Below are 21,591 nucleotides of genomic sequence, written 5' to 3' on the forward strand. Positions count from 1 at the left end.
AAAATTCTAGCAATTTATTGTTGCAGTTTTTCCAGTGACATACTGTACCATTTAACATCACAGTGACACTTACAGTAGCGACCCCATCATATTGGCTACAGGGAGCTGAATGAAAAACAAAACATTAATTACAAGATATGTACTACCGTATACCAAGGTTAGTATCTTTGAGGCTGACTGGAAATCAATGATATACTTCTCTTCTCTGTAACATGTGAATGGTGTGTCCATGTAGTAATAGTGTATCAAGCCCAAGGTTTAATAGAATAACACAACTAGTCTGTACAAGCGTAAGATGCTGCATGACATTAATGGAAATGTATCTCAAAGCCTCACAACACACACCCTCTTGAGTGTTTTATGTAATATTGTACCTAACTCACATTCGGTTGGTGGTAACGTACAACATGACACTTTGAATTACATGTTTATTCTGGGGGGGGGGGAAATGGCTTACGTCATTGTAAAGACTCCATCAGACTGAAAGAAGCTTATGTGGGACTGATTATACTGAATGTACGAGTGAGTCTGATTGGACAGTCTGTGGTCAAAGCACTCCCCCAGACCCATAATGGGAATATTCAGTATGGACATAATGTTCATAAAGTTGCAAATAAAAATGTTATGTATCGAGCAGACACTATTCTCCATCACATGGAACAGAGATCTGTGTCGGATGTACATTAAGACATATGTTTGGAATTTCGCCCAACTGAATAAAGCTCTTAACCAGCTGTCCAATAACAGAGCACACTGAAGCACCAAGGCCATATTCTGACAACAGATAGTGTAGATGCTACTAATGTTAACCTTTAGGAGCAGCAGGGGGCATTGCAAGCATTCAGGTGCCCTATTCATAAAGCGTCTCAGAGTAGGAGTGCTGATCTTGGGTCCATGTAGTCCTTCACAGTGTGATCGCAAAGGAAAAACTGATCGCAAATCAGCTATCCTAATCAGACACTTTAGGAGTATGGGCTCAGCGCGGTTTTACACACACACAGTGCATCCGGAAAGTATTTACACACCTTCACCTTTTCCACATTTTGTAACGTTACAGCCTTATTCTAAAATGGATTTAATAAAATAAAAACTCAATCTACACACAATACCCCATAATTAAAAAGAAAAAACAGGTTTTTAATAAAAACATTTTTTTTTTTTTTACAGAAATACCCTATTTACATAACTACTCAGACCCTTTGCGACCTGACACAAAATTGAGCTCAGGTGCAACCTGTTTCCATTGATCATCATTGAGATGTTTCTGCAACTTGATTGGAGTCCACCTGTGGAATATTCAATTGATTGGACATGATTTGGAAAGGCACACACCTGTCTAAATGAGGTCCCACAGTTGAAAGTGCATGTCAGAGCAAAAACCAAGCCATAAGATAGAAGCAATTGTCCGTAGAGCTCTGAGACATTTCTGCATCATTGAAGGTCCCCAAGACCACAGTGGCCTCCATTCTTAAATGGAAGTTTGGAACCACCAAGACTCTTCATAGAGCTGAGCAATCGGGAGAGAAGGACCTTGGTCAGGGAGAAGAACCCAATGGTCATTCTGACAGAGCTCCAGAGTTCCTCTGTGGAGATGGGAGAATGTTCCAGGAGGACAACCATCTCTGTAGCTCTCCACCGAGCAGGCCTTTATGGTAGTGGTCAGAAGGAAGCCACTCCTCAGTAAAAGGCACGGCAGCCCGTTTGGAGTTTGCCTGGCGTCACGTCTGGAGGAAACCTGGTAGCATCATGTCGGGATATTTTTCAGCAGCAGGGACTGGTAGACTAATCAGGATCGAGGGAAAGATGAATGGAGCAAAGTACAGAGATCCTTGATGAAAACGTGCTCCAGAGCGCTCAGGACCTTAATACTGGGGCGAAGGTTCACCTTCCAATAGGACAACGACCCTAAGCACAAGGACAAGACAGGAGTGGATTCTGGACAGGTCTCAAAGTCATTGAGTGGCTCAGCCAGAGCCTGGAGTTGAACCCGATCGAACATCTCTGGAGAGACCTGAAAATAGCTGTGCAGCGACGCTCCCCGTATGAGAGGATCTGCAAAGAACCGGATAAACTCCCCAAATACAGTGGGGCAAAAAAGTATTTAGTCAGCCACCAATTGTGCAAGTTCTCCTACTTAAAAAGATGAGGCCTGTACACTTCAACTATGACAAAATTAGAATTTTTTCTCTCCAGAAAATCACATTGTAATATATTTGCAAATTACGGTGGAAAATAAGTATTTGGTCAATAACAAAAGTTTATCTCAACACTTTGTTATATACCCTTTGTTGGCAATGACAAGAGGTCAAACGTTTTCTGTAAGTCTTCACAAGGTTTTCACACACTGTTGCTGGTATTTTGGCCCATTCCTCCATGCAGATCTCCTCTAGAGCAGTGATGTTTTGGGGCTGTTGCTGGGCAACACGGACTTTCAACTCCCTCCAAAGATTTTCTATGGGGTTGAGATCTGGAGACTGGCTAGGCCACTCCAGGACCTTGAAATGCTTCTTACGTTGCCACTCCTTTGTTGCCCGGGTGGTGTGTTTGGGATCATTGTCATGCTGAAAGAACCAGCCACGTTTCATCTTCAATGCCCTTGCTGATGGAAGGTTTTCACTCAAAATCTCACAATACATGGCCCCATTCATTCTTTCCTTCCTTTACACGGATCAGTCGTCCTGGTCCCTTTGCAGAAAAACAGCCCCAAAGCATGACTTTTCCACCCCCATGCTTCACAGTAGGTATGGTGTTCTTTGGATGCAACTCAGCATTCTTTGTCCTCCAAACACGACGAGTTGAGTTTTTACCAAAAAGTTTTATTTTGGTTTCATCTGACCATATGACATTCTCCCAATCTTCTTCTGGATCATCCAAATGCTCTCTAGCAAACTTCAGACGGGCCTGGACATGTACTGGCGTAAGCAGGGAGACACGTCTGGCACTGCAGGATTTGAGTCCCTGGCGGCGTAGTGTTACTGATGGCAGGCTTTGTTACTTTGGTCCCAGCTCTCTGCAGGTCATTCACTAGGTCCCCCTGTGTGGTTCTGGGATTTTTGCTCACCATTCTTGAGATCATTTTGACCCCACGGGGTGAGATCTTGCGTGGAGCCCCAGATCAAGGGAGATTATCAGTGATCTTGTATGTCTTCCATTTCCTAATAATTGCTCCCACAGTTGATTTCTTCAAACCAAGCTGCTTACCTATTGCAGATTCAGTCTTCCCAGCCTGGTGCAGGTATACAATTTTGTTCCTAGTGTCCTTTGACAGCTCTTTGGTCTTGGCCATAGTGGAGTTTGGAGTGTGACTGTTTGAGGTTGTGGACAGGTGTCTTTTATACTGATAACAAGTTCAAACAGGTGCCATTAATACAGGTAACGAGTGGAGGACAGAGGAGCCTCTTAAAGAAGAAGTTACAGGTCTGTGAGAGCCAGAAATCTTGCTTGTTTGTAGGTGACCAAATACTTATTTTCCACCATCATTTGCAAATAAATTCATTAAAAATCCTACAATGTGATTGTTGGATTTTCCCCCCCCTCATTTTGTCTGTCATAGTTGAAGTGTATATATGATGAAAATTAAAGGCCTCATCTTTTTAAGTGGGAGAACTTGCACAATTGGTGGCTGACTAAATACTTTTTTGCCCCACTGTACATACCCAAGAAGACTCGAGGCTGTAATCGCTGCCAAAGATGCTTCAACAAAGTACTGAGTAAAGGGTCTTAATACTTATGGTAATGTGATATCTCCATTGTGTAGATTGATGAGGGGGAAAAAACAATTTATGTTTTTGAATAAGGCTATAATGTAACAAGATGTGGGAAAAGTCAAGGGTTCTGATAACTTCCCTGAATGCACTGTATATCTCAAGTCAAAATTCAGCCCCACTCATGTTCTGCTTCTGCTGCCCAAAGACATGTTTCAGCACTGATGCTTCAATGCAGATGGGTGTTCTCTGTTTGTTTTTGAGGGCTTTCTATGTACAATCCATTCATAAAACCAAGGCATCCAATTTGTTCACCCCAAGAACATAGTCTTTGTACAAGTCACTGAAGAAGCAAAGAGAATTCAGGGGGAACAAATAAAAGAACAAACAAAATGGGGGATGAATACAATGTCATCACCACAACAAAAAAATGACATCAATAGACATAGTTCAAGAGAAAACAAAAACAATATTCAACGATAGTCTCCAAACTCTTATACAAAGTTAGCTTAATCTAAAAAGCATAAAATAGATTTTTTACATCACACATGTTAACCTTGACATGTACCATGGCCTAACAGAATTTTGTTTCAGATGCAAGATCTCCTCACGCCGCCTCTGTCCCACCCCCTCATTGGCCTTATTGCTTCTTATGAACGGGGGGCTATTGGATGGAGAAACATTGCACTACATGAGTGTGAAGTTCAGTTCTGTACAATTCTGTCCTGTTATATCCCCAAAATGAATGTAACTTGTTATTTTTGCCCATTTCACCATCTGCGGGGCTCTGTATAAGGCAGCTCTGTTTCCTTTTAAGGCATCGCTGCTTTGAGACTAACACAGACCAGAAGCGAAGTGATGATGGATGTGGACAAAATTCTCATTATCCACATTAACAAAAAGTACACTTTTCACATAAGGACCACAAAGTGTGTGCGTGTGTGTGCGTGTGTGAGAGAGAGGGTGTCTCAGTGAGCTGCAGCCGAGTTTAGAGGTTAGAGGTCAGAGCAGGGCTCTTGTTGTCTGCCATGACCATCTCTCATTGCTGGTAATTTCCATATTGACCCTGTGGAGGAAGGAAGAAAGTACTGTAAATGGACACATCTTAATGACTTCTCATTCTGAACAAACAGGCATTTACTTGAGAAAAGCTCATATATATCTAAATAGGATGCAAACAAGCACATCTGTGGTAGCTATCAACCTTATGTCACAGATGCAGACTATTCCTGTCTGGCTGCATTGGCTGGATTTAACCAGCAGGTGGCAGCATGGCCTCAGAAAAGCTCATGAAAGGAGGGACGCAACTTCTTATTAGTATTCTGCAGCATTAAGCAAAATGCTGCTCTGTGACTTGTGCATTTAATATGATAGGAGGGATGTTTTTTGTTTGTTGGTATTTTAAAGGTTAATTTCTAAACAGGGGTCGAAAGTGGCTGCTCTTTAGGAACAATTGTCATTAGTTACATATTTAAGATTTTCAGTTTCAATTTGACTATTACTTTGATCAGATACTATTTCTACACAGTGCATAATTATTAATAAATGACACATAAAACATTTAAATGCAGTTAATTGCATGAAAAAAATATGAATATTAACCAAAGTATGGCGAGTTGTATTTTTGATTTTGTCAATTCCAAAAACATCTACATTTTCTCAAGTTCCCCAACAGATTGCGCTTGTTATATTTGAAGACCTCAAGCATAAAGTTCGACCCCTGGTTACAAAAAGACGTAAAGAAATCAGATGTTTAAACAGAAGACAGGAGGAGAAACATAACAAATGCAGATCAAGGCTAGGCGAACAGGTCAAACGTCCAGATTTGACGTTGAGGTGACGTCTTCACAGCAACCATTACCTTTGCTTCTTACAGAGCTAGTCAGGGGTTCAAATCCCCGGGTCTTTATTTCCTCATGTGTCCCTGAATATTCAAAGATAAAGAATCAAAGTGTAGCTGTGGCCTCCGCAAAGGACCACAGAAAATACAGGGCAACACGTAGCTCTCCCCTCCCTGTCAACACTACCAAAGGTCTATGTTACATTTGGGGAGGAGAGATTCTACATTACCCTGCTCTGCTCTGACTTGCTGTATTATTCAAGGCAATATATCAATAACTCTTTTCCACTCACAACTCAACTGTGAAGGCAGGTTTCTCTTAACAGAGGAGAACCATACTAAGCTGTAAGCTGGCTAAACACATCAAACCGTTTAAGGAATTATATATTAAGCTCCCCATACAACGTCAGCATGCACAAGACACCCACTCCTCCCTGGTCTCTTGCTTATGGACACCCCCTGAACCCTGGATAAACTAAATGTTATATCTCATCTTTAACTTCTATCCATCTTTAGCCAACATACAAGGACATAGTAAGACCTGCCTACTCATGGGCTCATGCTCACCTGGTCGTAGCCTGGGTATGGGCGTTGTTGCTGGGCCTGAGGGGGGCCGGGCTGGGGGCCCCGGTAGGCCCCGTACTGCTGCCCCTGGCCCTGGGGGTAACCCTGAGGGTACTGGCCTGGAGCTCCCTGGGATGGACCTGGTGGACACAGAGATCAAAGGTTATGGACGTCTGACTGAAATATTACATGAAGATACTGTTCTTCACAACGACATTATTATAGACATTGTCTGTTCAAATCATCAAACGTACAGTGTCTGGGAGCGTAAACAGCATGCTAGATTCCCAGATTTTGCTGTTCGATGTCAATCATTATGACACGTCGTATTCTTGCACAATTGAGCGCTTCAGGGGAACTCACTTAGAGGTGGATTGACTATCTACCCATGAACACAGGTCCACTGACAGGCAGACCGACAGAGGCATGGCAGAGAGAGAGAGACTAGTGGGTCGTATTAGTTGGACCCTGGGCCATTCGTTGAAGTTTGGCTCCACACCAACACTGGCCTACTCTTCTCTGTAATGAGAGTCAGAGAGTCTGACTAACTGCAGCCAGAGCTGTAGCCAGCACCAGGGACGGGGCTGGGCGTTAAGTCATCTAATGCAAGGAGACATCAAGGAGATTCCGTGGGCCTTCATTAGAGAAGCAGAGCCTCATTAAAACCCATTTCATCGGACAGCCTCTGAATACTACCGTTGCACTGGTGTTACCGTACCGCCGCATAGCGCCGTGCTATCAGGCATTCCAACGGCTGATCAGTGATAGGATGCCTGACTGACTGGGGCCGAAAGAGAGTCAGAAGAGAGCCACGCAACATCGTTAGGGCGCTCGTAATGCCAACGCCGCAAAGCTTAACTTAGAGGGGGCCCGCCTGCGAGAGTGAACGAGCGTGTGGCAGATGGAGCCTACCTCACAGATTCTGCCTCTCTCCACCAGCTCATTACTGACATGAGAGAAATGCCTCTGGCTCAGAGAGAGCGAGCGAAAGCAGGAGAAGAAGAGCTGACACGATTTTAAAAACGAAGGGGAGAAGGCCCACTCGCACACAATGCCATGGGCGATTACCCATAAGCCTGACCTTTCCTTTCTCTTTCACTCACTCTCTCACTTTCTGTAACACAGTGACTAGGCCTGTACAGTGACCCACCATAGTACTAGAGGGACACCTAACACAGCACATTGTCTGCCAACTCCCTCTTCTGATCAACGTGCCAGTGTCTGTAGCCTTGACTGTGCTGCTGCGACATTGAAAGTGCACAATGTCAATTAGGAAAACAGTGGCGTGGTACAGTAAACATACAGGAGGTGCTGGGTTGGTGCCATTTGGAATCAAGGACTGATGTTTCAAGACAACTAAATCAAAAGCAAATGGTGCCTCCTACAGGATGAGTGTGGACTGACAGAGAAAGAGGAAGTCCAAAGTAGACTGAGTATTTCCACCCACCATAACCCTGTTGCTGTCCAGGATAGCCCTGCTGTCCGGGGTACTGCTGCTGTGGGGGGTAGCCCTGCTGTTGAGGACCTTGCTGGTAGGCCTCCTGCTGCTGGCCATACTGGGCGTTTCCTATAGGGGGGACAACAGAGACATTACAGTACCTGTGACATTACAGTATCTGAACCAGGCTCGACGACATAACAGCAGACAGCACAGCAGTGCTTAGTGTGGCCAGAATCAGGGTTGGGGTCCATTCCATTTCGATTCAGTCAACTCCGGAGGTAAACAGAAATTCCAATTCAAAACGTTGTTTGGAATTTCAGTTTACTTCCTGAGTTGACTAAACTGAACAGGAAATTGACCCCAACCTTGATCCAAATGTTTTGAAAACAGTGATTTAGGCTGTTAACAAACAAAGTTAACAAACCATGATCTTTTTCATAGGGGGACTGTTGGTTGGCTGCTGGGTCTCGCTCTGGCAGACAAGACAAGAACCACAGGAGAAAAAGAACCAACACTGTGAGCACGCCCATTGAAACATTAAGTTTTGTTTTTAATATACAGAATTGTTATAGTGACACCTTTTCAGCATCCTTACCTGACACCTGCTATGAGCCGTAAAATAAAATAAAAGCTTGAACGACAACATTTATGAGAAATTAAATATTTGTGAGTGAGAAATCAAGAATGATACAAAAGTTTAGGAAGGCAGAAAACAGAGCAGACTCGGGAAGCTTCAGCCGCTCAACTCAACCTCCCTCAACCTGAACTGAGCTGGACAGGGAAGGCTAATTGGGAGAAATAATACCGGCGTAGAAAGTGTATTTTAGGCATGTTAATTGTAAAAAACGAGCATTTAGGCTACTGCAGTTTTTGAACAAAATAGCCTTAGCAACAAAAAAAGTTGCATTAGTTATATGGCTTTAGCGTAGCTTCCTTTTTCCCTACGTACATTTCTGTGAAACTACAACGATACCTCTATGGTAGTATTGTTCTGAGAAATCAAAGCGTTGATCAGGAAACGGTGGCTAAAGCAAACCGTACTCACCATCACCTATAGCATTACTCCACAGGGTGCTAGGAGACATGTTATTTCATGTCCATTTTGGAGGAGGTAGAAGTCAATGGGGGGAAAATTCGGGGGATGAAGATATTGTTATATACGCATAAACATTTATTGTGCTTCACACAGTGTCTCTGTGCGTTGAAATGTTCAGAAATATAGTTTTGCAAAAGTTTAAAGTAATCATGGGAGAAAATAAACTACTTTCTTTTGAGAATATACATATTTTTCCAAAACAATATTTAAAATCCTGTAATTCCCATCAGAGTACAACCTAGCTATTGGAGACTGCTGTGTCAACGTTTCAAAGGGAGTAGAATGTAGAAAAAGGTTGTAAAAATGTGATTGACACATGCAAGAGAAAATTATTCATTTGAGAATACTTGTTTATGTTGATGCTATGACACAAAATCACTATGAAGGGGTTGGAAATCATTGGGGAAATCATCCCAGTCCAACTAATCTCATTTTCCGCCACAACATCTGTCAAGTCTGCTAACTCGTGTGTGTGTGTGTGTGTGTGTGTGTGTGTGGGGCTTCTGCTAAAGTAGGACCCCTGCTTCCGCTAAAAGCACGACCGGAGATCAACTTCCAGGATTGAATCGCTGTATGCATTTGGAGTCCCACCATGACAAGATCAGAGTTCGACAGAATAACTAGCTGACTAGCTATTTGTTTATCGACGACGCACAGTCCTAAATGGGACGGTGGGTGGGAAAACCGAACATCAGAGCTTCCTTCAGGCCAGACTTACAGAGCACAGTGACTAATGTCCAACTGAAGTTAGATGACTTTCATTCTGTACTTCCACAAATGTTCTAGATAACCGCGTAGGAACCGAAATACACCGTCGACGCTCAGTATAAGGCTTGGGTGTGAGGTGGTGCTGAACGATCCACTCCCTTGATGGACAGGGTCACCATCTGTCACACAATGTTGTTTTGCTTTTTTACGCTCTCCATCCTCTGTCCTTCTCCATGCCTCAACACAGCTCCTCTAAGTGAACCTTAGACAGGCAGAGGTTTGGTTGGTTCTACGAGCGAGCAAGCGGTTGGTTGGATCTCCTACCTTCTGAAGCGCCCTGTCCTGCGTGACTGTACTGGTCCCCATAGTAGTCTTCCTGCCCTGGGTACTGCTGAGGGGGTCCTACACACACATACACACACGGCAAACAACACACACACAGGTAGATTCAAGGTGTTGTTGGGGGGTCATTTCGGCGAGGAAGTTGTAATTTTGGTCGCTTATTTGCTAGAGAGCTCCTGTGTGAGTCTCGTTGGTCACCAAACTACAGTTTAGTAGTGCTGGGACTGACAACCTTCAGGGCGCCTGGGTGAGTGTTCCTTCTATGGTTATGGGACTACCTGCGTCTGTGAGCCACGACAGTGGAAGTGAAAGATAGCTCCACTTAAAGACGAAGAGGAGGTGGCAGCCCTGTGTAAAGTCAAACCAAGCGCCTTTCTCTTGGCCCAGTGGTCCACTCTGTGGAGCGGAGCATACCTTGCTGTGGGGGTCTGTAAGGGGGCATGGGCCTCTGCCCCATGACATGGTTGCCTGGGTTGACCTGACCCATCATGCCCATGGGATTCTGCTGGCCCTGGTAGTGCTGCCCGCCACCCCCAGGGGGCATGTTGTACTGCTGGGAGGGAGGCTGCTGGTGCATCATGGGGCCTGGGGTGGGAACAACACAAATACACACAATATTTCATTACAGAACCCAATTAGAAAAATAATAATAATAAAATGCTCTATGGGTGGATGTCATCATCGATAGAGGGACAACTGAAGGTCCAGTGTGAGAGGTGATAAGGTCTATCAATTATACCCCCCCCCCCCACCTTTCCTGTACCTTGGTTAGGCTGCATGTTCATGTTGGGCCGGGGGCCGTAGTTGCCCATGGGTCCCTGTCCCTGGGTCATGTTCATCTGGCCCTGGGCAGGCATGCCCTGAGACGAGGGCACAGCGTGGTTGTAGCCGCCCATGGAACCGTGGCTGCTGGGGGGCATGTTCATGGCGCCACTTCCGGGCATGTTGGGAGGCTGGTTGGGGCCAGGCCCGGGGCCCTGCATGGGCATGTGATTGGGCCCTGGGAAAAAAGGACAGACCATTTAACCTTCAGGATGATACAGTGCCTTGCAAAAGTATTCACCACCCTGACGTTTTTACTATTTTGTTGCATGACAACCTGTACATTTTTTTGTTTGTATTTTTCTCCCCAATTTCATGGTATCTAATTGGTAGTAGTTACAGTCTTGTCTCGTCGCTGCAACTCCCGTACGGACTCGGGAGAGGCGAAGGTCGAGAGCCAGTCTCCCTCACTCCGGAACACAACTGCAACTCCCGTACGGACTCGGGAGAGGCGAAGGTCGAGAGCCAGTCTCCCTCACTCCGGAACACAACTGCAACTCCCGTACGGACTCGGGAGAGGCGAAGGTCGAGAGCCAGTCTCCCTCACTCCGGAACACAACTGCAACTCCCGTACGGAGTCGGGAGAGGCGAAGGTCGAGAGCCAGTCTCCCTCACTCCGAAACACAACTGCAACTCCCATACGGACTCGGGAGAGGCGAAGGTCGAGAGCCAGTCTCCCTCACTCCGGAACACAACTGCAACTCCCGTACGGACTCGGGAGAGGCGAAGGTCGAGAGCCAGTCTCCCTCACTCCGGAACACAACCCAACCAAGCCGCACTGCTTCTTGAAACAATGCCCATCCAACCCGGAAGCCAGCCGCACCAATGTGTCGCAGGAAACACCGTACACCTGGCGACCGTGTCAGCATGCATTGCGCCCGGCCCGCCACAGGAGTCGCTAGTGTGCGGTGAGACAAGGATATCTCTGCCGGCCAAACCCTCCCTAACCCGAACGACGCTGGGCCAATTGTGCGCTGCCCCATGGGCCTCCCAGTCGTGGCTGACTGACAGAGCTTGGGCTAAAACCCAGAATCTCTAGTGGCACATGGGGCAGCGCACAATTGGCCCAGCGTCGTTTTCATGTAATGGATTTCATGTAATGGACATACACAAAATAGTGAAATGAAAAACAATTACTTGTTTCAATAAATTCTAAAAAATAAAAACATGGAAAAGTGATGTGTGCATATGTATTCATTCCCTTTGCTATGAAGCCCCAAAATAAGATCTGGTGCGACCAATTACCTTCAGAAGTCACATAATTAGTTAAATAAAGTCCACTTGTGTGCAATATATAAATAACCCACTGTTCCTAGGTCATCATTGAAAATAAGAATTTGTTCTTAACTGACTTGCCTAGTTAAATAAAAGTTCAAATAAAAATAAAAATCAGGGTTGGGTTATAAAAAAATCTGAAACTTTGAACATCCCTCAGAGCACCATTAAATCAGAGGCAACAAAGAGACCAAAGATAACCCGGAAGGAGCTGCAAAGCTCCAAAGTATCTGTCCATAGGACCACCTTAAGCCGTACACTCCACAGAGCTGGGCTTTACGGAAGAGTGGCCAGAAAAAAGCCATTGCTAAAAGAAAAAAATATGCGAACACATTTGGTGTTCGCCAAACGGCATGTGGGAGACACCCCAAACATATGGAAGGTACTCTGGTCAGATGAGACTAAAATTGATATTTTTTGGCCATCAAGGAAAACGCTACGTCTGGCGCAAACCCAACACCTCTCATCACCCCGAGAATACCATCCCCACAGTGAAGCATGGTGGTGGCAGCATCATTCTGTGGGATGTTTTTCATCTTCAGGGACTGGGAAACTGGTCAGAATTGAAGGATGATGCAGTCTTCCAGAGATTTGAGACTGGGACGGAGGTTCACCTTCCAGCAGGACAATGACCCTAAGCATACTGCGAAAGCAACACTTGATTGGTTTAAGGTGAAATATTTAAATGACTTGGAATGGCCTAGTCAAAGCCCAGACCTCAATCCAATTGAGAATCTGTGTTATGACTTAAAGATTGCTGTACACCAGCAGAACCCATCCAACTTGAAGGAGCTGGAGCAGTTTTGCCTTGAATGGGCAAAAGTCCCAGTGGCTAGATGTGCCCAAGCTTATAGACACATACCCCAAGAGACTTGCAGCTGTAAATGCTGCAAAAGGTGCCTCTACAAAGTATTGACTTAGGGGGGTGAATAGTCTTGAACTGCACTGTTGGTTAAGGGCTTGTAAGTAAGCATTTCACGGTAAAGTCTACACTTGTTGTATTCGGCACATGTGACAATGTTTGGTTTGATTTAGTTATGCACACTCAGGTTGTTTTTTGTGTGTCTTATTTCTCGTTTCACAATAAAACATATTTTGCATCTTCAAAGTGGTAGGCATGTTGTGTAAATCAGATGATCCAAACCCCCCAAAATCAATTTTAATTCCAGGTTGTAAAGCAACAAAATAAGAAAAATGCCAAGGGGGGTGAATATGTTCGCAAGCCACTGTATATTACCATACAGTACAGAGATTAAGATGGAACTGTTAAATTAAAAGATTCTCTCTCGAGAAAGTATTTTCTCCCTATACTAATATTTACAACCATGTGTGCTGTATAGAGCCTTGACAACTGGTAATAATTGACATAACAAAGTAGACTAAATGCTCACAGTCTCCCTCACTCAAACGAACACGCATATAAAACACAACCACAGTGAAGTGGAGTCCAAGACCACCTAGGAACATAAAGCGAAGAAACAGTCAGATGCAAAATTATACCCCTGAACTAGCTGCACTGGGAGCCACATTTGAAACGGAATTACAAAGAAAACACGACAAAAATGTATGTGGTCACCATTCATGTAAGCCATTAAATATATACATCATTGGGGAACCATTTCATAGTCATCACAAGTACATTGTTTCCACCATTTGAATCTTACAGCAACTCAAACTTACAGCTTTTCATGACTTATGGGCAGGGCAGACCATATGATAAGCCATTAAATATTTTGAAGTGCAACCTGGAATGAAAATGTAAGAGGACCAGTGCTTCTATAGTGAAATAAATCTCACATCTGTGCCGTTTGCGAGCGATGTTGTTAGGCTACATTGTATCATTGCTTCTTCTTCAGAGCGCTCTAGTGAGAAACAACATACTTTTACCTCGCAGAGAGAACCACGAGATCTTCAGGTTTAGCATCCACACATTTTTGAATGATGATGTTTGTGGTGAAGGGGGTGATTAAATGTACATTATACAACCGGCGAGTCTAGTCCTGAATGCTGATTGGTTAAAACCGTATTCCAGCCAGTGTCTATTCCACAAGTTACCAGCGGCACACGTTGAAATGCCCATTTTCTTTGTTCCATCTGACTGTGCAATCCAGTCTCATCAGCCCAGCCAGGCAATTATAAACTTGATCTCTACTATAAAAAGCAGATAGACATTACCTCATATTTCTTTTAGACTAACATGTAGTTTAACTGCAGAGACCTTGCTGTCTGTCTCTCCGACCTTTTCAATTGTGTTTCAATATGGAATTGCGATCTCCATCGTCCCATATAAAGTGACCGTGTCCGAATGAGCCTTACAGCAAATTGAGCTGGTTGTCATAGCAACATCAAGTTGACTGGCTAAATCGATACTTTGTTGCCCGAAACTAAGACGGATGAGTGGAATATTTCTTTAGATTGTTTCGGCAGCATGACTATGGATGAATGGGAAAAAGAGATGGCAATAATACCCAGGCATGCAGATTTGGAGGATACTGCATTGAATGACCTAGAGAAAAGCAGCAATGAAAAAAAAAACACAGTTAAGAATACAAACTGGGCTATGTGTTGCTTTGGGGGCTGGCTAGCAGAGAAGAAGAAAAGGTTGTTAACTTCAAAACTGTCACTAAGAGTTTAACATCCTTCACCTATAGTTTTATGGAGATGTACAAAATGGGAAGGGGGAGCACAACAGCATAAGTAGATACCTGGCACTCCAGGGTGGGCTCAACCGGTTTCTAAATAACCCACCCATCGGTCGCAGCTGGTGCCTTATGAAGGACACCAGATTTACCACCCAGAATCATGTATTTCTGGGAAACATTAAACAGCTAAGCCAGCAAGGTAAATTTTTCACAAAAAGACACCCTCCCATCACCGATAAGGACATGGTCCAGCTCCAAAACTCCCAGGCTCTGAATCCCGGGACACCAAGGGGTCTGGTGCAGAAAGTGTGGTTCTACCTCCAGTTACATCTGGGTCGAAGAGGAAAAGAGAGGAACAGACAACTAAAGCCCAACTCATTCCTCGTAAAAACAGTCTAAGGTATGTTATGCATAGCCTGTTTGTGTTATTTCTAAGTTACACTCGTAATTAGGCTATTGGAAAACAATATTATAACAACGCATTCTCTCTCAGATACGCCACTCTCACATATGACGAGGCAACAAAGAATCCACTGGACCCAAGGGAGAGGGGCAGGGAGTCCAAGACGGGATTCATGTTCGAGCAGCCAGGGAACCAACTATGCCCGGTGGCATCACTGGAAAAATATCTATCGAAATGCCCAGAGAAAGCCCTTCAATTGTATCTCCGCCCAAGGAGAGGAGTGTGTATCGGGGACTCGATCTGGTACACATCAGAGCCGAGGGGCGTGAACTATCTGGGAGCACTTCTACCCAAGATCTGCAGGGTAGCGGGAACAACTACATACACAAATCACAGCATCAGGACCACGACAGTCCAGAAACAGGCCAATGCCGGTTTAGAAGCGAGGGAGATTATGTTAGTGAGTGGGCATCAGTGCAAATATATCTACAACACAAAATCCTTGTCTACGGGTGTATAGTTCATATGTTATGTGTTTGTGCCTGGGTTGCTTCACAGGCCCCACCGTTCCATAAGGTGTATTTTTATATTTTTTTTAATCTTGTTTTTTAAAATCTGATTCTACTTCTTGCATCAGTTACCTGATGTGGAATAGAGTTCAATGTAGTCATGGCTCTATGTAGTACTGTGTGCCTCCCATAGTCTGTTCTGGACTTGGGGACTGGGGGTCCGAGCTGTGTACTAGTCATTTAAACATATAGCTCAGTGCTTAGTTTCAACATGTCAATACCTCTTACAAATACAAGTCATGATGAAGTTAATCTCTCCTCCACTTTGAGCCAGGAGAGATTGACATGCATATTATTAATGTTTGCGCTCTGTGTACATCCAAGGGCAAGCCGTGGTGCCCTGTTCTGAGCCAATTGCAATTTTCCCTCTTTGTGGCAACTGTTAAGGTTGAGCAGTACTTTATTATGGACAAACTTCTCCCCATCTTAGCTACTGTTGTATCAATATGTTTTGACCATGACAGTTTACAATCCAGGGTTACTGCAAGCAGTTTAGTCACCTCAACTTGCTCAATTTCCACATTATTAATTGCAAGGTTTAGTGAATGATTTGTCCCAAATACAATGCTTTCCCCCCCTGAAATACTTAGGACCAACTTATTCCATGCCACCTATTCTGAAACCAACTGCATTTCAAATGCTTGGTAGCTGACATGTGTTGAGTCATCCGCATACATAGACACTCAAAGCCAGTGGCATGTCGTTAGTAAAGATTTTTAAAAGTAAGGGGCCTAAACAGCTGCCCTATGTTCTGTTAGACAAGTAACTATCTATCCACAATATAGCAGAGGATGTAAAGCCATAACAAGTTTTTCCAGCAGCAGACTATGATCGATGTCAAAAGCTGCACTGAACCACCTCCCCCCTCAATCTTTTAATCATCAATTTCTCTGTCATTTGCGTAAGTGCTGTGCTTGTTGAATGTCCTTCCCTATAAGCATGCCGTTAGTCTGTTGTCAATTTATTTAAATGTAAAATAGCATTGTATATAGGTGGGCTATTTGAGCCAGTAAAGGGGGCTTTACTATTCTTAGGTAGCAGAATGACTTTTGCTTCCCTCCAGCCCTGAGGGCACACACTTTCTTGTAAGCTTGAATTGAAGATGTGGCAAATAGGAGCGGGAATATCGTCCACTATTATCCTCAGTCATTTTCCATTCAAGTTGTCAGACCTTGGTGGCTTGTCATTGTTGATAGACAATTACTTTTCACCTCTTCCACACTTACTTTATAATTCTTGCCATTCACAATTTGGTCAGATATACTTGGATGTGTAGTGTCAGTGTTTGTTGCTGGCATGTCATGCCTAAGTTTGCTAATCTTGCCAAAGAAAAAGTAATTAAAGTTGTTGCCAATTTCAGTTGTTTTGGAATGAATGGAGCTGAGTTTGCCTTTTTTTCTCCAACATTTAATTGAAAGTGCACCAAAGCTTTTTACTATCATTATTCAAGTCATCTAGAAGGGTGAGTGACTACCTGTGTATTGTTTTGGCTGAGTGAAAGTACAAGCGCTTCCCACGTTCGAACACACACACCCCACATCAAAGCACGCCTCCAAGACCCAAATTTCGTTCTGTTGAATTTCCTAATAAGGAGAATTAAAACCGAGGCTAAATCGAGTTCAGGCCCCGTTTAATGATGCTATTATTTTCTCCTTCATGGCATGCAGAGTGTGAAAGCTCATAAACTAGAGAGAGCTTCTACGATAACATTGAATTGGCTTCTTTCACTCATCGATATGTTTCACACCTTTCCAATCCAGAACCAAGCACACACGAGTTACAAGCACACACGAGTTACAAGCACACACGAGTTACAAGCACACACGAGTTACAAACACACACGAGTTACAAACACACAAGAGGAATTAATTTTCATCATGTGGGATGTGATGGGTATGTAACACACAAGAGGAATTCATTTTCATAATGTGGGATGTGATGGGTATATAACACACACAAGGAATTAATTTTCATAATGTGGGATGTGATGGGTATATAACACACACACGAGGAATTAATTTTCATAATGTGGGATGTGATGGGTATATAACACACACACGAGGAATTCATTTTCATCATGTGGGATGTGATGGGTATATAACACACACACAAGGAATGAATTTTCATAATGTGGGATGTGATGGGTATATAACATACACGAGGAATTAATTTTCATAATGTGGGATGTGATGGGTATATAACACACACACGAGGAATTAATTTTCATCATGTTGGATGTGATGGGTATATAACACACACACACAAGAAATTAATTTTCATAATGTTGGATGTGATGGGTATATAACACACACACAAGGAATTCATTTTCATAATGTGGGATGTGATGGGTATATAGTCTTCTCTATTCGCTACAGAAAATTGCAAAGGAGTAACGTTAGGAAACAGTAATCTCAACCTACAGCTGTCAAATGATTTGGCATAAATAGAAGCAATCAGCAACAGCTTGATAAAAAGTGTAAAACATGCGAATGATAATTACACAAATGTAAATGGGACAATATTTTCATGTTGTAAACCCAATAACAATTGCAATTTTAGTTGTCTCATTAAAATGGTTTCAATATCCGTTTATGAATTTCTACAGTTTATATTTGGTTTGAGGTTAAGTCGTCGAAATTTGGAGCCATTAACATTTGGAAATATTGCCCCATGTACATTGTGTAATTTACCGATGGTCCGTCACTATTCCCGTGGGGATATCGAATGTCAAACCAAATTGACCATGGACATTACGATCCGGTGGCGTGCAGCTGCGCTCCAAATTGCTGCCAGCTGTGGGCATGATTGAATTAAACCCAAGGAAAACTGTTTTGGTATCTTTCATCCCGTGACATACTATTTTTTCCTAATTAACTCGCAAATCTCAGATTTGGATGAGACTGACTTTATGACCATGGGTATCATATTTACACTTCGTAGTCAATTTTAACACTCGAATAAATGTTTGACTAACGTCAACGCCACATAGGATGTTTTCTACCAGAGAAGATGTTTGCCTTCAGTTGCCCTTTAAACTTTGATTCATTGATTGAATGAAACTATAGCAGTGCATTTGAATCATGACGGTGATATGAAGGAAAAGCGAAATACAATTCCGATTCACGTTTATTGACCGAAGAGGGAATCTTAGCACAGCTCACAAAACATATAGAAGACAGCAGGAAACAAACAGAAAAAGTCAGACAAATATCTTACCAACCTTTCTGTCCCACACCTGCCCATATGGGGAGTTGTTCAGAATAGTAAGGCCCTATAAAATATGCGTTGTGGAGAACACAGACAGAATCACCGAATCCAGACATTAAAACAGAATTCAACAACATTCCCCCAAAAAGGTGTACTTAGTAGAGAATTAACTTAAATCATTTTCTAATTTTCCAAAGTTAATCATAAGACATGAACAAATGCCTGTGTGTGTGTGTGCCGTGCGCGCGTACACTTTGTGTAGCCATTAGCAATGATACTAAACGATATCCAGCTTCTTGTAGAGATGGAAACTATTTCCCAAAAACCTTCTCAATTCACCCTTAATCATTTTAAGATGGTCACACCATGATCATTTAGCTATTAAATGTATTGACTCAGGGGTGTTGTCAATAAATTGGCAAAATTGTCTAAAAACATGTTGTCACGTTGAAAGCCAAATCATTCGGACGCTACAGACGTTTGTAAAAAGACTGATTTTCGGGATGTCTCGTGGTCTGACAAAACAATGTTGTAACTTGGCCACCTTCCACCTCAGATGTGGAAAGACCGATTTTCGGGATGTCTCGTGGTCTGACAAAACAATGTTGTAACTTGGCCCCCTTCCACCTCAGATGTGGAAAGCCGCCATTGGCAGATGCGGTGAATTCAGACACAGCAAAACATATCTATAGCTTAAGACAGATCTTGATGAGGATTTTTTTTATGTCGACTGTAAGGGGTTAAACATTAACTACAAAGTTAGCCTATGCCTACCTGGCAGAATGATATGATTATTTGCATCAATCCAGTGGCCATTTGTTTTGCAAACTCAGATGACCTGGCCTCCACAATCGCCAGACCTCAACCCAATTGAGAGGGTTTGGGATGAGTTGGACCGTAGGGTGAAAGAAAAGCAGCCAACAAGTTCTCAGCATATGTGGGAACTACTTCAAGACTGTTGGAAAAGCATTCCTCATGAAGCTGGTTGAGAGTGTGCAAAGCTGTCATCAAAGCAAAGGGTGGCTACTTTGAAGAATCTCAAATATATTTACATTTGTTTTTTGGTTACTATATAATTCCAAGTGTGTTATTTCATAGTTCCATATGTGTTATTTCATAGTTTTGATGTCTTCACTATTAATCTACAATGTAAAACCCTGGAACGAGTAGGTGTCCAAACTTTTGACTGGTTTGTGTTATATATATATATATACACATATATATTTTTTACACATATTTAACCCTTTTTAGGGTAGGCACAAAACTACATTCGTCCTTTCATAAGAATTTTTTTTTAAACGGTACGGGTTACCTTCAGACGAGTTCTATGACACTTGTGGGGTCACATTAGTTTGTAGCCCAAATGGGCTGTAGATCAGGTGGCAGGTTATGTGCTGGATAGCGCGTTAGTTCAGAAGGGAGAGTTTTAGAGAGGGGGACCCAATCCCTATAATAGGCCTATAGGCTACCCCAACACTTCATTTTTATACAAACCTTCAGAAAACACAGTGCCAAACTTGTCGTTCTCATGGTCAAGCGATATTATACAATGTATCAATTTTACACCAGTATGCTCTGAAGAGTAAATAACGATACAATGTAGCCGAACAACCTCGCTTGCAAACAGCAGAGATGTGAGATTTATGTCACTCTAGAAGCACTGAACAAAATATTTAGGGGCATATGACGGTCTGCTCTGCCCTTCCTCTCAGTCACACCAAGGCTGCGAAGCATATAGGGTTGCTATATGATTGAACCGGGAAAATAATATGACCGGGGGAGAAAAAAATATATGAAATAGCTCCCCAATACTGTTTGATGTTAATATTTTATGTATTACATGAATGGTGACCACAGGCCTCCCAAAAATACATTTAAATCGTGTTTTAATAAGGTCATTTTTCACCCAGCTCCATTGTTTTGGTAATTGCGTTTCAAATTTGGGTCCCAGTGTGGCTAGTTCCGGTGGCACCATGACACATCTGACTGTTCCTTCTCTTAGAAGACCACCAGAGCTCACAGACCGACGAGTGACATCATCATTTAGCAGAGCACCATCCCCTCCCATCCCAGATCTGTGGTGTTGCTAGGCAACACTCGTGAGTGAGAAAGGGACAGAGGGAGGTGGTGGTGACGGAGAGGTCACTTACCAGGCATCTGTCCGTTCATCTGGTTCTGCATGTGTGGGGCAGTGGGGCCGCCGCTGACCATGCCCTCCGGGGGCATGTTGTGTCCGTGGGGGGGCTGGGGGCCAGGCGCTCCACTCGGGTTCATCCCACCAGGGCCCATGGGCATGTTCTGAGTGGGTGGCTAGACAGACAACAGAGACACAGGGAGAGAAACACCATCTGTGTTAAGGTACATATCTGAGCCACGTATGAGAAAGAAAGCAAATGATGAAGGTACAGAATTAAAAAGGCTTCATCTAACTGTGGACACAATCTCTGGCTATACAGTGCATTACTAAAGTATTCAGACCCCTTCACCCTTTCAACATTTTGTTAAGTTACAGTCTTATTCTAAAATTGATTATGTTGTTTTTTCCCCCTTGTCAATCTACACACAATACCCCATAATGACAAAGCAAGATCCAGTTCTTTATTTTTTAGAAATGTTTGCAAATATATTAAAAACAAAAAAAACATATTTACACAAGTATTCAGACACCTTGCTATGACACTCGAAATTGAGCTCAGGTGCATCCTATTTCCATTGACCAACCTTGAGATGTTCCTACAACTTGGAGTCCACCTGTGGTAAATTCAATTGATTGGAACATTGGAACATATATAAAAGGTCCCACAGTTGACAGTGCATGTCAGAGCAAAAACCAAGCCATGATGTCGAAGGAATTGTCCATAGAGCTCCGAGACAGGATTGTGTCAAGGCACAAATCGGGGAAAGGGTACCAAAAAAATGTTTGCAGCATTGAAAGTCCCCAAGAACACAGTGGCCTCCATCATTCTTAAGTTTGGAAC

At 43.3% G+C, this 21,591-nt stretch overlaps 1 protein-coding gene across 10 annotated transcripts in view; it reads right to left on the reverse strand.

Moving 5' to 3' along the window:
- LOC135558778 (protein SSXT-like) overlaps window positions 1–21,591 on the reverse strand; it is a 26,729-nt gene continuing 5,138 nt past the window's right edge. For 4 of the 10 annotated variants that reach the window (XM_064992910.1, XM_064992903.1, XM_064992902.1 and 1 more), the window contains 8 exons: window positions 20,764–20,923; window positions 10,459–10,695; window positions 10,110–10,280; window positions 9,678–9,755; window positions 7,974–8,021; window positions 7,556–7,675; window positions 6,112–6,248; window positions 1–4,770 (listed from right to left, as the gene is read on the reverse strand). In XM_064992910.1, coding sequence (XP_064848982.1) covers window positions 4,744–4,770; window positions 6,112–6,248; window positions 7,556–7,675; window positions 7,974–8,021; window positions 9,678–9,755; window positions 10,110–10,280; window positions 10,459–10,695; window positions 20,764–20,923 — 978 coding nt within the window. In that variant the 3' untranslated portion in view covers window positions 1–4,743. Of the gene's footprint in view, window positions 4,771–5,565; window positions 5,629–6,111; window positions 6,249–7,555; window positions 7,676–7,973; window positions 8,022–9,677; window positions 9,756–10,109; window positions 10,281–10,458; window positions 10,696–20,763; window positions 20,924–21,591 lie in introns of all 10 variants that reach the window. The other 6 variants (XM_064992906.1, XM_064992909.1, XM_064992911.1 and 3 more) reach the window with 4 other exon arrangements.

Source organism: Oncorhynchus masou, chromosome 17, assembly GCF_036934945.1.
Source record: "Oncorhynchus masou masou isolate Uvic2021 chromosome 17, UVic_Omas_1.1, whole genome shotgun sequence".
Classification (NCBI taxonomy): domain Eukaryota; kingdom Metazoa; phylum Chordata; class Actinopteri; order Salmoniformes; family Salmonidae; genus Oncorhynchus; species Oncorhynchus masou.